The 16,033-nt window shown below is 38.6% G+C and overlaps 4 protein-coding genes across 7 annotated transcripts in view; all 4 read left to right on the top strand.

Annotated features, from left to right (window-relative positions):
* zgc:153184 (uncharacterized protein LOC751652 homolog) overlaps window positions 1-3,625 on the top strand; it is a 13,469-nt gene extending 9,844 nt beyond the window's left edge. For all 3 annotated transcript variants that reach the window (XM_017416270.3, XM_025005958.2, XM_025005959.2), the window contains exons 2-6: window positions 306-389; window positions 514-579; window positions 1,399-1,464; window positions 2,153-2,356; window positions 2,824-3,625. In XM_017416270.3, the coding sequence (XP_017271759.1) occupies window positions 306-389; window positions 514-579; window positions 1,399-1,464; window positions 2,153-2,356; window positions 2,824-3,195 (792 nt within the window). In that variant the 3' untranslated portion in view covers window positions 3,196-3,625. The remainder of the gene's footprint in view (window positions 1-305; window positions 390-513; window positions 580-1,398; window positions 1,465-2,152; window positions 2,357-2,823) is intronic.
* Window positions 3,626-5,681: 2,056 nt separating this feature from the next.
* Window positions 5,682-9,360, top strand: LOC108235941 (TPA-induced transmembrane protein). 2 transcript variants are annotated; one of them, XM_017416283.3, is made up of 8 exons: window positions 5,682-6,125; window positions 6,733-6,755; window positions 6,959-7,024; window positions 7,239-7,313; window positions 7,461-7,602; window positions 7,715-7,848; window positions 8,462-8,526; window positions 8,638-9,360. In XM_017416283.3, the coding sequence occupies exons 1-8, from the start codon at window positions 6,068-6,070 to the stop codon at window positions 8,831-8,833; spliced, it is 759 nt and encodes a 252-aa protein (XP_017271772.1). In that variant the 5' UTR covers window positions 5,682-6,067; the 3' UTR covers window positions 8,834-9,360. The 2 variants fall into 2 exon arrangements, with proteins under 2 accessions (XP_017271772.1, XP_017271771.1); XM_017416282.3 differs by having other exon boundaries at window positions 5,690-6,125; window positions 8,635-9,360.
* A 2,907-nt stretch (window positions 9,361-12,267) lies between these two features.
* Window positions 12,268-14,822, top strand: guca1c (guanylate cyclase activator 1C). The gene is made up of 4 exons (XM_017416413.3): window positions 12,268-12,524; window positions 12,912-13,061; window positions 13,345-13,432; window positions 13,553-14,822. The coding sequence occupies exons 1-4, from the start codon at window positions 12,330-12,332 to the stop codon at window positions 13,687-13,689; spliced, it is 570 nt and encodes a 189-aa protein (XP_017271902.1). The 5' UTR covers window positions 12,268-12,329; the 3' UTR covers window positions 13,690-14,822.
* A 20-nt stretch (window positions 14,823-14,842) lies between these two features.
* On the top strand, window positions 14,843-15,895 carry thrsp (thyroid hormone responsive). The gene has a single exon (XM_017416414.3). It carries the CDS (start codon window positions 15,363-15,365, stop codon window positions 15,765-15,767), a length of 405 nt encoding a protein of 134 aa, XP_017271903.1. The 5' UTR covers window positions 14,843-15,362; the 3' UTR covers window positions 15,768-15,895.
* The last annotated feature ends 138 nt before the right edge of the window (window positions 15,896-16,033 follow it).

The following is a 16,033-nucleotide window of genomic DNA, read 5'->3' as shown; positions in this document are numbered from 1 at the left end:
AAAAAAATGGCAGAAAAAGCTAAATATCTGAAACACCCGAAATTGCACCAATACCAAAAGTCATAGCGGTCTTGTCATTAATGAGCTGAACGTTTTGATATATGAACGGTTGAAATAGCTGAAAAATTGCGGAACGAGTTAGATGCCGAAAAACGTACGGAATAGTGAAAGAAGAATAATAGATAAGAAAGAGAAACAGGAAAACAATGGTGTGAATGCTTAATAGCATTCACACAATTAAACATTTAGTATGTGGATAAATTGTGTTTTATTAAATTGTATATCTTGTTTTGTTTTTTTCCCAGGATTCTCCATCCAAGCCATCTGTGGCTGAGCTGGCTGGAAGGTTAAAAGGTCATATTCTGCCAATGCCCGGCTCAAATGATGAGGTACCCAGATGTTATGTGAACACTATAATTTAGATCTGGCTGTTAGGGATTATTTTTATGTGCTTGTAGTGAACGTTTTTAAAAACTTGCTCCTAAGTGCAAATGGTGTGCTTTAATGTTGTAGTTTCGAAGAAGACCTCCGTGTTCCCTGAAGCTGCACAATTCAGCCGAAGAAAACGAAGACTCTGATGTGAGTTGTGTTCCTCTGCTGAGATTTGGACCCAGAAAACAGATCTGAGTTCTCATCATTTGTCCCAAACATATAATTTTATCAGTTTTTCTTCTGCCTGAACAAATAGGAGAACGTTGCCTGTTCTGTGCAATACTATACTAACCAATATTCTATAATCCAAGTTAATCCAGATTACTGTAACTGCACATTTCTGTAATCATTTACATCAGTTAAAGTAAAAAAAAACATGCCCCCAAAAATACCTTAATGTGACATTCTGCAAGCCGAGCGGAAATACAAAAAGCTAAACTAGACCGTGAACTGACAAAGACAAGCAGCACAAATAGCTTCTACTTTTTATCTTTGGATGAAATTTTAAATTTTGCACTCAGCTGTAGCTCAAGAGTTGATGTACAAATAATAACTTCTAGATTCATAAAAAAGAGGAAATAAAATCAGCATTTAATGACAAATAAGGGATTGTATAAATAGATCAAAATAAATAAATATTTACAAACATAAACACTGATTTATTATATTGAAGTTTCTAAATTACTTTTTATTTATTTACTTATTTATTTGGCACTGCTATCATTCTATTATTTTTTTACACATTTAACTGCTTTAGAAAAAAGGATGCATCTTATACAGTAATAAACATTAATATGTTCATTTACTATTTTTAAACATTATTGGTAAATTACAGAATTTTCTTTAGGATAACATTTAATATTTCTAATTCAGTCCCAGCACACTCTGTGTTTTCACTGATATGCATGAACCTTGAGATGAACGTAGATTTTGCTCATTTATTTTTGATCTGACTGTTTTTGGCAGAAATTGGTCTCGCCCAGCAGCATTAAAACAAAGACGAAGAACTCTGCCATGATTGAAAAACTGCAGGTTAGTACACCCTGTGAACTTTACAGGTTTTACTAAAACTAACATGTTATTCTAAGATGAAGTCATAAATCTGTGCAGTGAGTAAACTGCAGATATTTAGATAATTACTGCCCCCTGTTGTTGAGTTTGTTCTGGTGCGTGAGCTGCTCACATCCAGGGCAGAAACAGGGGGGGGGCTTTCCTCTGATGGCACAATTGGCTCAGATTAATGAGCTAATTGGATCATGGGCCACCGAGGCTCCGGTGAGGCTCCGGTGAGGCTCAGGCTCGTCACTTTAGATCCTTTAGTTGGAGATTCTCACAGTGGGCAGCAATGGGGCAAAAGGGCTGCCGCTTCTCGCTCTTCCTCTTCTCCCCGGTGCAGGTAGGACACTCCTGTTTGGACTTGAATCCACTTTAGGTCTTTGCTTCTCAAAGTGTTTGGAACACACCAAAGGAAAGTTGACTTTTAGTTGAGAACGTTTAAAGTAGGAAGGGAGCAGATTCAAGTAAAGAAATCTACAGAGGAAGAAAGAAAAGCCTCAAAATGTGATGATTGTTTTCATTTTCAGTCATTTAAATTTGACTGAGCTGGATATCAAACATGCATCTCCAGATACATCAGCTCCTCGCAGAGAAAAGTCTGTTTTTTTATTGGTTTGAGACAGAAATGTAGTGATTACAGCCTAGGCTTGTCCGCTCCCTGCAGGCCAACCTGGCTCTGTCACCCACTACTCTGCTGCCTTCGCCCAAGGGTCCCGACGTGAAGCCACAGCCCGCTCAGTTGTCCCCCACCTTGCCCCGCAGCCCCCTGAGCCCCTCCCTGCGAACGCCGCATCTGTCCAGCGAAGAAGAGCATCCCATCAGCTTCGACAGCCCTCCTGAAGGCACCCCGCTGCCAAGCTTCAACAAGGTAACAGAACACAGATCTGCTCCTTTTATTACAACTCAGCTGAATTGGCTTTATTTTATGATGGTAAACAACTCAGCTAACTTGAAAGCTAATGCAGTATTTCATAATTTAACGAGTTTCCATGATGAGTCAGAGACTGACAAATAGCAGCTGCTGCTTCACTGAAACTCCTAAAGATCTTCTAATGTTAATAAGTGAGGTGTGATGTCGCAGTTAGGCACCTGTAAACTGTCCCCCCCCCCCACACCGCCCCACGTGCTCCTCCTTCTGTTTAAGCAGGTCTGAGATAAACTGGAGCATTGTAGACATAATCCCCTTAGCCTAGTTAGAGGTCCTAGGTACCATTGGTTAGGTGTTCTAACACTAATTAGATTTGGACAGTCACCAGAAATCATTTGAGGACAGAAATTTCAAATTTAGATCCGAGCCGTGCTAAATATTTCATCGTGCTCGTCTTTCCCACGCAGAACCGTCCACGGTTATCATTCAAACGGCGTCCGCCCACCAGACACCACAGAAGGTCAGCCGGAGAGGAGGTGGGAGCTGCTGGGAGTGACCTGTCCCCGACTGAACTGGACGTCCCTAAAGAAAACGGGGACCAGGATTTAAACGACCTGAAAGAGGAAGCTGGTTCTGCTCTGAAAGAGGCTGAAACCAGAGATGAAGACTGTGACACAATGGAGGCCGAGGCGGCACGGAGTGACCCCGACGACAGGGGAGATTTGGAGCAGGAAGTGGAACAAGACTCGCCCACAGAGGCTCTAAAGGAGGATGAGGCTGCCGAGCATCCATCAGAGACGCCGCAGGAGGAAGACCGTGGCGAAAGTGACACAATGTGAACTGTTTAAAGAAAAAGAAGTTATTCAGTGCTTTCAATAAGACAAAACTCTCCTGTGAGAGTTTTTCAGGTTCAAAGTCTGTTTTGAGTTGTTTTGTCGCCCTCTCCTGGCCGTCTGTGGAACAGCTGTATAAGCACTGGAGAGCCTGGAGGAGCAGCTGTTTTTCTGCTTATAGAAAAAAAACTTTATCCATGATCACAGGAAGTCTTTGTTGTTTTGTACCAAGTCTAAAAGACTGCTGTTTTTACGACAATTTCCTTTTTAACACGACTTTGAAAAGAGTGTACTTCTACATGGATGGACAATGTTAAAGATGAATACTGGGCTAGCTAAATGCAGTAATATTAGACAGAATTTATAATATGTTTTCAGAAAAATAAATAAATAATTGAAACCAAATCCTTTTAAATTAAAGTTGCATATTTTCCGATCATTTCGAAACACTTCTAATTTATTTACACTTTGCTTTTAAGCAGCAAGATGTTCTGGTACGGTAATCCTTTAAAGTGCTCTTGATCCGTAGTTCTTCAGGCTGTCTGGAGGCTTTTTAATGTTTTTTTTGTTTTGTTTTTTGGACTTTAGTTGCTTTTTTGTCCCACTCGTTTTCGGTCCACTTTTCTACCCAACAGCATATTGTTCAGCGTGTGTTGGGACTCACTGCAAAATGTGACATCCAACATGAAAAGGCCATCCTGAACAATAACAAACAGTTTGAGAGAGTTTTTCAGTCATTTTCCAGATATATTGAATGAAATTCTGAAATGCACTGAAAAGCAAAGCACTTGGAACTAATCTGCCAAAAACTACATGGAAGCTTGAGTCACATGACTGACCTACAGTTTATTAGGTCAGCTGTAGTCTGAGGAGGTAAACAAACACGTGTGGCATCTGGTCACAAGTTTTTCATATAAAGACACCTTAATATGAGAAAAATATTTGCAGTTTTGTTTTGTTTTTTACTTTATGAAATGTTTTTGTCCGGTTTTCATGATTTTGCAATGAGTACCTTTAAAAAAGTGATAATTGGAGGACAAAAAACTAACAGATAAACATTATCTGGAAGTTATGTGTTAAAGAAATAAGATGAAATCCAGCAAAGACCTAACTATAGGATCCATTTTTAGTGCTTAAATCTTGTTTTTTGTCCATCAAACAGCAATAATTAGTTTATTTCATAGATATAATAATTAAAAAACAAAATAACTGGACTTCTATTCTGTAGCTGAAACTATAACTACAGAAGAGAAGTCCAGTTAGTTTGTTTTTAAGCTCATTTATTTGATTTGATTTGATTTGCCATGTCCTGGACGACGGAGAATCGACACCAGCATATAAGCCGAAGGTTCACTTTAGTAATAATCCTGACATCACTGGGCGGCTGCGGAGTGACTCAAGGCTTCAGAAATGTTGAAACAAACTTCTTCAAAATATGAGGATGTTACGTGTTTGAGTCAAAGTACGGGAAAATCCTGATGAAAGAAAGAGATTCAGTCTTCTTTTCAGTCAATTCTTTTTTTTTAGATTTACTCCACCAGCTAAAGCATGAAAAAAATCTCATTAAAAATATCAAATAATAATCTGTATTTGCAAAGCTCATTTAGAAATGATATTAAGTGATCTTTTAATGGGACAATACAGGTAAACTATAGAAACAACACTAAAGTCAAAAACTAAACTTTTGCCTACATCCTCTGTTTTTATTTAATACACAATCTCACGCAATATCACAAGATGCCACCCTCAGAGTATGTGTCGTGAATGATTCTCAGCTACTACCACACCAACTTTTAGCTCAATATCCGTTAAACTGACTGACTGACCACATTTGTGTTTTAAACGGTCAGATGTCTGTAGCAGCCACTTTGAATTGGGTTGGCTCCAAAAGTTAATCAGTTGTAGACGTCCATCCAATAATTATTTCCTGAGAGTTTCATTCAAATCAGTGCCATGCTTCATGAGATATTTCGCTAACAGACAGACAGAGTCGACTCCAAATAGCTAATGGCAAGATTTTAAATAAAGATCAGTGTGTTAGTGCTCAGAATGTGTGTCGGGGGTCAGTCTCAGCTACTAACACACCAAATTTGAGCTCAATATCAGTAAAATTCAGAGTTATTGTTGTTGTTTGTGTTTGTAAGGTCTGATAAGGCTGATACCAAAAGGTAGATGCACATCCTGAGAGAGTTTCAATAAAATTCACTCAGTGATCCATGGGATATTTTTTGTAACAGACAACAAATAAATAACAGGCCTGTCTGGGAGGATAGGGGCCTTTTTTTCTTTAATCTTAAAGATTAAAGTCCGAGTTCTGACTTTTTTCCTCAGAATTTGGACTTTAGACTCATAATTCTGAGGAAGGATTAAAAAAAGCTGATCATGTGAGCTCTGTAAATATAATCATCCTGCAGGAAATCCTGGAAACAACTGGAGGACGGACACTTTGCAACTTTGACCACATTGGACCCAGAAACAAGGACCCAGCAGCAGCAGCAGCAGAGTGTTTGCTCGGAGAAGCAGCTTGTCCTGAGGAGCACTGAGCTGGGACGGAACTTTCTCTGCCTTCCTTCCGCAGAAACCTGGAGCAGCACCGCCTCCGCTCCGCTCCGAGGAGTCCGTCCGGATTCTCACCTGTCAGCCTCCCCTCCCCGACAGAGAGACACCCAGAGAGGACACTGTCCCCCCTTCCGTCCGGAAGGAAAACCTCCCCTCAACCCGCCGAGGCCGACCATGAAGAAGTGTCGCTTTGTTTGTTTGTTTGTTTGTTTGTTTTCTTCGTGAGAAACTTTTGACTTTTTGAACTGAACTTTTGAGGCATTCACGGCCCAGCGTTACAGTCGGTAATCTGCGCTTCCGGGTTGGCTAATTGATTACGATGGCTTCGAATCTTGATCTTCGGGATCTTGATCTTGAGAAACGGCAAAAATCCGAAGGTATGTACGGTGGGTTTCATCAGAGTCTGACAAAAACCTGATTTACACACACTTTTAACAAAAACACGTCCTGTAGAGGCTGAGTGATTCCTCACAGATGTGTTATTAATGGCAGAAAAATCACGATGCAGTCACTTCAACAGATCATTCAGGGAGATCTAATAATAATAATAATATCTGCTGGTCAGGATTTACCTCTTAGATGTTTTAATGCAAGTTGGATACAAGTCACTTCACGTTTTCTTTCAAGTTAGAGAAGTTTTAAACTTTAAAAATTAAGGAATCTTTTATTTCAGCAGTCAGATACTGCAGTGGGCCCCACTTTCTAATCCTTTTAGCAGCTAAATGTCTGAAGAAGAACTTTATAAGTGACATTTTCTGTGAAAATGTATCCTGAGAGCTGTTTGCTGAAGGACTGAAACTTTGATGTTAAAGCTAAAAAAAAAGCAAAAACAGTAACTAGAAGCTAAAAGTAGCAAAAGGCTAGGTAAAAGCTAAAAACATGCGAGCTATAATTCTACAGAAATTGCATTTATAACATAAAATAATTGAAAACAAATATTAATATTTGCTTTATTTAACTGTTGTGTTTTTTGTTGTTTTTTAGACTTTGAGCTGCACGTCAGAAACGTAAGTTATTATAAGATCAGTAAAATGACCTCTTCACTCATCACACTCACAAGAACTAGTTCAAAAGAACTAATCTGTCAACCAAGTTCTTCTTATTTTTGCTCAGATATTAATTAAACTCTCTCCAGCTGTGTGAATGTTTGAATTTTCTTTATATTGTTTTTGGAAAAAAAGTAATTTATTATAATTTCACAAACTCCCAGGAGAACGGAGCTGAATGTCGTGAGGATTGTGAGCCACAAGCGAGCGACAGTCTCCTTAATGAGCAGGTGAGTTTCCATCATTTCCTATTTCATCGTTTACAGACAACGTAGGAGAATAACAATATGTCATTCAGTCAACTTCCTTTAGTCAGATACAGTACTTCCAAGCTATAAGAGGGATGTTTTATGATAAAAGTTCATGTTTGACCAGTGAAAGTGAAAGGACACTGAAAAAGACAGGAAATTATCAATTATAGTTTTGTTTTTCATGTTTTGTCAGACCAGCCATAGTAACGGGGGGACAGCAACCAACGGACTCACAACACATCAGGCTCAGAAAAACACTTTTCAACTGGTATGAAAGTAGTTCCTCTAATGACTGGTATAAAAAGTGTAACCTGCTCAGAAAATTAAATCTCAGTGTCTTACTTGATATATTAACGTACGTGTATCAACATATATTAAATCCTAAATTGTTGTGTCACATGTGCACCGTTTATAGTTCTTTCAGAACGGCTTCTTTCAGAGGATTAAAGAAGAACTGAATCAGACAGTCTGGAAGAAATGTAAAGTGTGGATGTTTATCCCCTTGATTTGTGTCGTCATTGTTGTCGTGGTCATCGTCTCGATGGCCGTGTGCTCAGGTACACTGTGAATTTTGTATGTTTTTTTTAATGAAAAAGTACTAAATTACGCCAAACTCCCAGAATGTAACGTTTCAGGTTGAAAGCTCTGACACAGTTGTTCTTTGAGCAGCTCTTCATAAAGACGAAGATGAGAGCTACGACAGTTTGCTGTTCACGGTTCCACAGCGTTTCAACGGAAGCTTCCAGCTGTCCTCCAAGCTCCTCTCTGATGAAGCTCAAGTGCTTGAAGACCTTCAGCACAAGGTTTGGGTGACTGTTATCTGCACATGACATGAAAAACCACTATTATTCATAATAAAAGTATGTACCTACAAAGGATTATTTGGGTATAAACAGTTTATTTGTTTACTGTTTAACTATTTACTGCTTATTTGTAGGTTCTTAATTAAAAAAGTATTTTTTTAAATATCAAATGGTGCTGTTTGAAGATGGTTATATAGGTATATTGAATGCAACTTTGAAATGCAGGTCCGCAGTCAATGTAAACAAAGCGCTCTTCTGAATCCACAAAAACCACATCGAAGCTTGAGTCACATGATTGACCTGCATTAGGCTGGCTGTAGGTAAACAAATCTGGTGGATACATTTAATGTTTGACCTGTTTTCAATCACTTTGGCCCTTTAAAAAAAAAAGTATTTCTATTTCATCAAATTTGTTCATCCTGCCATGGATCTTAAGCAGCTTAAAGGTGGACTGAAGTCAAAACTGAAACTAGCAGCTTTCTTTATACCAGGGAGTGTAGTTTAAAAGCCTTTAGCAACAGAATAAAGCAGATAGCTGGTGAATAGTCTGTTCTCTAACAAATGGTATGCTGTCTTTGTTTCGCCTCTGCATGTTTGATCCTGCCTCACCCAGTTGGACGACCTCTACAGGTCCTCCCCTGCTCTGGGAAGATACTTCCTTGAAGTTGAGACTCTCAGGTAAACACTCAGCCCACTTGGTGGTAACGCACCATACGTTCTATCTGTCACATGAAACGTTGCATTTCTTTCTTTTTTTTTAACTTAACGACTCCTCCACTGTCACAGCAGGAACAAGACTTCAGACATTCTGTACTCTCTGACGTTCAAGCTGCCAGAAGATGGGCTGGAGGAGCTGAGAAACTTTACTCTGAGCAGGGAGATGGTGCAGAACGTGCTCAGACAGTATCTTTACGACCAGGATCCAGACGACTCCGGGGGAATGTTTATTGATCCAGTTTCCCTGAGAATGTCCACAGCGTACTGATGGCAGGTGTTGAGTCAGTCTAACCTCTCCGTCACGGGGAAACTCTGCTTGTTTCTGTGTGACTCGTCTTATGGGTCATTTCACATGAAACTCACCACAGAAATCTGACACGAATAGACACTGGCCACGTATGAATGACCTCACATGATTAAACGAGGATATGTGCCTGCGGTTAAAAAAAAACCCCCATTAAATTAGGAGTTGCTTAAACAGAAGATAACATAGTTTTTATATTGTGTTTTAATTGTTGTTGTTTTTTCTGTTTGTTCCATTTTCACCTATTTCTTTTACTTGCAATGTAATTTATGAGTTGCTCTTGATAGAAAGGAAATTTGTTTTCACATTTGCATTCCTGTGCAGTTACTTGAGATTATTTGCAAACCATAAATGCAAATATTTGCCTAGATTAAACAGAGGCTGTAAAATAATCCGCTTCAAACACAGTTTAAGAAAATATTGTTCCTGTTTTTACCAAGTGATGTCTGTAAATGCCGAGGTAGAGGTTATAAAGCATTCTTTGCACAGTTTGTGTATGTGTGTGTTGTTTTCTTGCAAATTCCTCAGTAGTTAGTTTTCCTTTCGCTTAACCGGTTCTGGTTGTTGTCATTCTCGTGTCTGACCAGCAGAGGGCGTAGATGTCCCTCATTCAACATCTTGTTTTTCCTGCCTGCCCCCCTCCCCACAGTAACTATTTACATGAACATTTTTCTTTCGAGTGAAGATACGGAGGGGGTTATTGTGGTTCATTGTAATATTTGTAAATCGTCTCACCACCATGACCTTATCCTCATGTCTGCCGTCTAAAAACGTTTAATTCCTGTTCAAAGCTGTTGATTTTCTTGGTCTTGTCTTCAGATGACTGAATTCTTATCAAATATTTTGTATTTTTGTGAAGTAGTTGCAAATGTTTCAGCTCTCTCACTGGAAAATGTGTCCTAAAACATGCCCATCCTGTGTTCTTTTGATATGACTGTTAACATTAACCATAAATTTCTGCCTTGCCTCAATGTCAGGTTATTCAAATGAGTTAATTACTTTTAAATACGGTTTCAATTCACGATGGCTCCCACAGCAGCAGTTTGCAGGATGTGCTGATGCTTATAAGAAATGTAAGGATGACTCAGCTACTACATTTATTTATTTTGAGTGAGTTGTAGTTATTTTGTGTCGGCAAAGGTAGATTAGTTGTGGTGGCCATCTTGAGTTGAGCTGACTCCAAATGTTCATCCAGTGATAAAATAAACACGAGAACGCCTACACACACAGACACAGGCTGTGGGCAATAATAAACCATCCCTGTAGAAAAGCAGACGTGTTGCCATTTAGCAGGTTTGGGTTGTTCAGGTTTGTGCTCGCATAAAGTTATAGAGAAAAAGGCATCAGCAACAACCAGAAAGGAAGTAATTGTTGCCCAAATCTTTTCCCACACAAGGCATTCAAGACTATTGCCAGTCTACCCAGGAGAAGACCACCCATCAGAATGACAAACCCCCCAGGAGCTCCTCCTGAGACTCTGCAGGCCTCAGTTACTCAGTTCCGGTTACGTAAAGGTTTGGTTATTTGCTGGCAGCGGTGCAAAATCAGCTTTGGCTCTGCTTGTGTACATCTAATAGGCTAATAGACATGAGCTGGCTGTGCTGGTGGTCCATCTCCTCAATCCTATTTTGAGAATTGTCAATCGTCTCAAGCCAGATTTACTATAATGAGCACGCTAAGCTTTGATAGCTCCGTTACAAACAGAGGAAGCTGCTCGGAAGTCTCCAGTGAGTCTCAGAGCTTTGAACTGGTGACAGTGCAAGTTTAACATCTGTTGAATACCAAATGTTTGTTAAAAACCATATTTGATTTAAATGTTACATTACTGTTCTTGTCATGGTTGCATCGATGACAAATTTAACATCTTGCTCATTGAAAAAAAAAATTGTATTTTGGCTTATATTTGTATATTAGGCTTATTTATGTGAATTTTCACTGAGAGAAAAAAATACAACTGACTATTATTATTCAGTTAAACGCTGCCAGAACATACAAAAAAGTAATAAACCCTTAAATCTTTAATATTACATGTTGGTTCAGTAACCTCTCAGTTAAACATCAAACCAAACTAAACCAGGTGGTCAACCAGGCCAGTAAGATCACCACCTCAAAGCAACTCTCACTTCAACACTTATATAATCGATCTAAGTCGAGGGAAGCAGCTTAGATCTCAGATCTTAGCTCTGTGAAGACATTTTACTCTTCACTCATCAGTTCATTTGCTGCCATCTGGTAGAAAACTAAATGTTCTATTAGATCTTAATAATGTAATAATAAATATTCTTGTCCTCTTCCTGTTACCATCTTGAGTAAGGAAACGTTGAAATAATCGGTTTTCATCAAAGCCTACTGATGAATGCTGAGTATCTTATAGGGATTTATAGATGTAGCATGCATATCTTATGTTTGGCGATGTATATATATATATATATATATATATATATATATATATATATATATATTATTATTTTTTTATAAAATGCTTTTCATTGTGCAATTTTTTGGCTTTTATTGACTTTCTAGATGCTACATATGAATAGATGAAATTCAATTTAATGTCAATTAAATAAACAAAAAAGATATTATTATTATATTCTAATTTAAATGTTCAAAAACTGCACATATGATTGTGAAAAGTTTGTGTTGAAGTTGAGTAACCTGTGTTGTCTATCTACCTCTCAAGTATTATTTTTTAGCATTGATAACTAAGAACAAACAGCTATTCATTTAATAATCATTGTGAGAAAATAATGCAGTAAAACTGTTTGGGTAATAAAAATGTTTTCCTTTCTTTTTCTTATTGCTTTAGTTCAAGGCCTCTTTAAAAACTCAGAACAATCAAAAAAGATTTCCAAAAGACCCTGATGTTATCCTACAAAATGGTATTGTACCTAAAATGATGCTGGTTAAATCATTATCCCTGGAGTCTTGTCAGCGGTCAGATATTTAGTCATAAATGAGCTGCTTTCACGAATTTTATACAAGGTTAAATTTATTTTGAAAATGTCATATCAGCTTAAAGATTTTCTTAAAAAAAATTCAACTGTTTTTTGTTTTTTTAGATTGTAAAAATAGGTTTATAAAAGTTAGATGACAGAAGAACATAAATCTGTAGACCAAAGGTACTGCATTGTCCCAGAACTCCACAGTAGGTGTAAAAACATCAGATGTTCAATAATAATTTGTATTTTTTTTAAAGCCAAACCTGTTGGAACTCTTTGTTCCATATTTAGGTTTCTTCTCACTGAATAATGACATCCGGCCCACTTCTGTTGACAATAATATAAGGACTTGAGGTTCTAGGAAGCATCTGCAGCTATCCCATTAAAGTGTTATCTCTCCTTTGGGCTTAAAGATTAGGGCGGTCTTTGCTCTGGCTTTCAGACAGAAACCAAAGGTGCTGAAGCCACACCGTCTTCTCCAGCTGTAGTCTCACCACCAGTTCTCTGCAGGAGGAATAATGGGTTCCTACAGTTCGAGCCTGGACGACATCCTGGAGGAGGACATGCACCACTGGTACACAAAGTTCATGAGGGAATCTCCTTCAGGAGTCATCACGCTGTTTGAGCTGAAGACGATGCTGGAGATGAATGGAATGACAGAAGAGGCCAGCAGTTATGTGGACCAAGTCTTCTTGACCTTCGACATGGATGGGGTAAAAAAAAAAAAACTGAAGAACTTTCTACTTCTCTCTTTTATTTAATGCAAGCATCTTTTTAGGAGCAAAAGCCAAAGCAGCTTAAAAAAACTTGTTGTACATTTTTGCAAAAACAACCAACCTGATAGATCCACTGTAGTAATATTCCAAACAGACATGTTGAATATTTGACTTTTTAGGTGGAAAGAAACAAAATCAAACTGCAGTTTTAATTCTTTATTGTCAGAAAGCACTGAGTAATTCACTTTATTAGTTTTTGTGTTTCCTCGTAGCTACCCCTCTCCTAGCTCTTGTAGAATATAATAATGTCGAATAATTTCATTCTAAATATTCTAAATGCTGCTGTGTAAGCAAAAATGTTTCTCTTTGCCTTTTTTTCCTCAGGATGGCTACCTGGACTTTGTTGAATACATTGCAGCTATAAGCTTGTTACTGAAAGGAGAAGTGAACCAGAAACTAAAGTGGTACTTCAAGCTCTTTGATCAGGATGGAAATGGGAAAATTGACAAGGAGGAGCTGGAAACTATATTTAAGGTGCAGTGTTTTCTCTGTTGATGAACGCTGAGGCTTGGATTCTTGCATCTTGAATGTTTGTTTAAAACAGGTCATGAACTTGAGCTAACACCTAATCTGTTGAGGTCTTACCTCACCGGTGAGCTAAACACGGACTTTAATCTAATTCACGGGCCAGAAAAGTAACACGACAACCAAGCTCAATATTTGACTTTCTCACTTTTTAGAGCAAAAATATTAAACCAACATTATTGAAGTGTGGATGGCTGATTATAAAATCATAACATCCAAACTCCTCTTTCAGGCTATTCAAGATATCACCAGAAGTTACGACATCCCTCCAGATCAGATTGTGAATCTTATATATGAGAGAATTGACATCAAAAGAGAAGGTAATAAACAAATATAAAGCAGCTTTGAGTAGTCTCAAGCTCATATACAGAGAAAACGAGTTGTACTTAAAGAAAACATTCTGAAATATGTGTAAAACTCTGTTTGAACTGTTTTCCCAGGTGAGCTGACGCTGGAGGAGTTCATCAGTGGAGCGAAGGAGCACCCGGACATCATGGACATGCTCACCAGGATGATGGACCTTACTCACGTCCTGGAAATCATTATCAAGGGTCAAAAGAGGAAAGCTCTGAAATGAGTGCAAGACCAACAAACGGGATTGTGGGTAGAGTTGCTTGAAAGAGTTAATCCAAATCTCTGAGCTGTGTGTGCCTAGCTGTGGCGCAGAGGGGAGACAGAATTTCCTCCCCCTTTTCTCCCCTCTGCGAGTGCTCTCAGTGCTTTATTTACAGCTTCGTTTAGGTGTGAAGCAGTTTTCCAGAAGATTTATAAATCGAGTTTCAGATAAGAGAGGCCAATCTTCTCCGAGGTTCATTCAAAGCTGAGCAAACTGGATGAAAAATTCAGATCAGTTTGAGCTGAAAATGTTGTTTTTAGGCTTCTTCTGGTACAATCATCAGGCATAAAGTGGAAAACACAGTTTAATCCTCAAGTTCAAAAAATGTGCTGCAACTTGGATTCATTTTTATCCATAATTTAAATTCACTCAGCTAAAAATAGACAACTCTAAATAGATTCAGGCTAGTTCTGCTGAAGACGGTCAGCACTTCAACCGCCAGCCAACAGGATTCTGAAACTTGAGTGAAACTGTGATTAATATTTAAAAGACAAACTAATATGAGATTATAAACAGTTGTGTGTTGTTGATCATTTAAAATCTCCATAAAAACTCTGCTGCTGGTTAAAAACTGATGGGTGATGACAACTGCACTAACTGCTCGCATAGACAGCTGTCAACATGTGCAGGATATGGAATGTTTTAGAAACTTTTGCTACTATTAAATACAAATAATGCCTTTTATATATTTTTTTAAAGGAAGCAATAACTGGGACAGTATCATATAAAGATGCACATGTGGAAGAACACGTTTCAAACTGCAGAAAGTGAACTGATTGTCTTAACTTTTTTTGATTAAAAAAAGGTTTTTAATGATCTTGTGCACGGCTTACAAATGAGCAGAGGCTATGTTAAAAGTTAGAAATGTAAAATTACTGAAGACACAATATATGAAAATAAAACGTCCCAGTGAGCTAGCAGAAGCACGAACAGGTGACTGAGTGGTTAATGTTGCTCTCTTGTCGCAACAAAACCTTTTTATACGGACAGAAGAGCCTGTCAGTATGTTGGATGATCTGTAGCTGTCAGAATTTATCTTCTCATAGTCATCAACTGCCAGTCAGTGCAGGTTTTGTGTAAAATAAAAGTCAGTGCCTGTGAAATTAAGATGCAAAATACACACACAAAGTCTGGCACAACTGACAAAATAGTTTAATCAACCTGAAGAACTTCAATATGTAATTTTGGTCCAAAATGACGACAGAAACTGAGTTCAAACCTGCAAGATGACCTTAATCAGCTAAAGGTTTCTTTACTTTGGGTGACAGTTCTACAACCCTGAGCTCAATTCTGTACCTATGTGTCAATACAAAATGATCAGCCCATGCTTAAGGTCATTCACATGTGATGGTCTGCATGGTTAATTATTTGACAGAGGCACATTTCAATGTGTGCTGTACAGAAATTAGAAATTTAGATACTGTGAGTTGTGCAAATCAAATAAAGATAAGGTTTGACACAACGTAGCCCTGAAAGGTTTGCTAAATGTATCGGATGATGCAGAGGCGTAGCTGCATAGGATCAGCCCACTTTCGGTGAACATATAAACTGCAGTTTTCTCTCACGGCTTTGCACTGCACACTGCTTCCTACTGTCTACCACCACAGCTCAGGAGTAGCCATCCACCCGGAGCCATGCAGTCTGCCGACGTCAAATTCAACAAAAACAGCCTGATTTTGACTCTGAAACGATACAGCTCAGCTGTCAGCGACATGGAGAGGACCATTCTCCTGCCAAGCCTGCTGCGAGACGTGCCCTCCGACTGTGAGGCAGCCGACGAGGCCTGCAAAGATCTGTACACCAACTACTTGATGCTCAAGGCCATTCGAAACACTGTGGAGAGCAGCCTGCTTCCCCTGGACGACCACAAGGCCAAGAACACGGCACTCCCCACCACACCCAAGCCTCTTTTGGACGCTGATCCTGAAGCACTCTTTCTCTTCCATCTGAGAGGAATGTTTTCTGTGATGAGTGACCTCACAAAGAAGACTAAAAGCCTCACGGAGAAATACTTGGACATAATAGGAGTGGCAAATTAATGTCAAGACTTTGTTGCAGACATACAATATCTGGTGTTTGTAAAACAGCGTCTGATGGCTGCACTGTTTTCAATCGATGACCCTCAACTTCTGTTGAAAATGGAATAAATGTGCTTTGCCAAAACTGATCAATTGTACCTCTTTCTTTGCAAATTGTAAGAGATATTTAAAAATACTGTCATGAAGATAAAGCAGTTGTCTTTTTATGAGTCAAGAGTAAACCCAAACAAATAAAAGCTAATGTTACTAAAGTAAAATTCAGTCAG

This window comes from Kryptolebias marmoratus, linkage group LG2 (genome assembly GCF_001649575.2).
Source record: "Kryptolebias marmoratus isolate JLee-2015 linkage group LG2, ASM164957v2, whole genome shotgun sequence".
NCBI lineage: Eukaryota > Metazoa > Chordata > Actinopteri > Cyprinodontiformes > Rivulidae > Kryptolebias > Kryptolebias marmoratus.
This window is presented reverse-complemented; position numbering and strand designations above follow the sequence as displayed.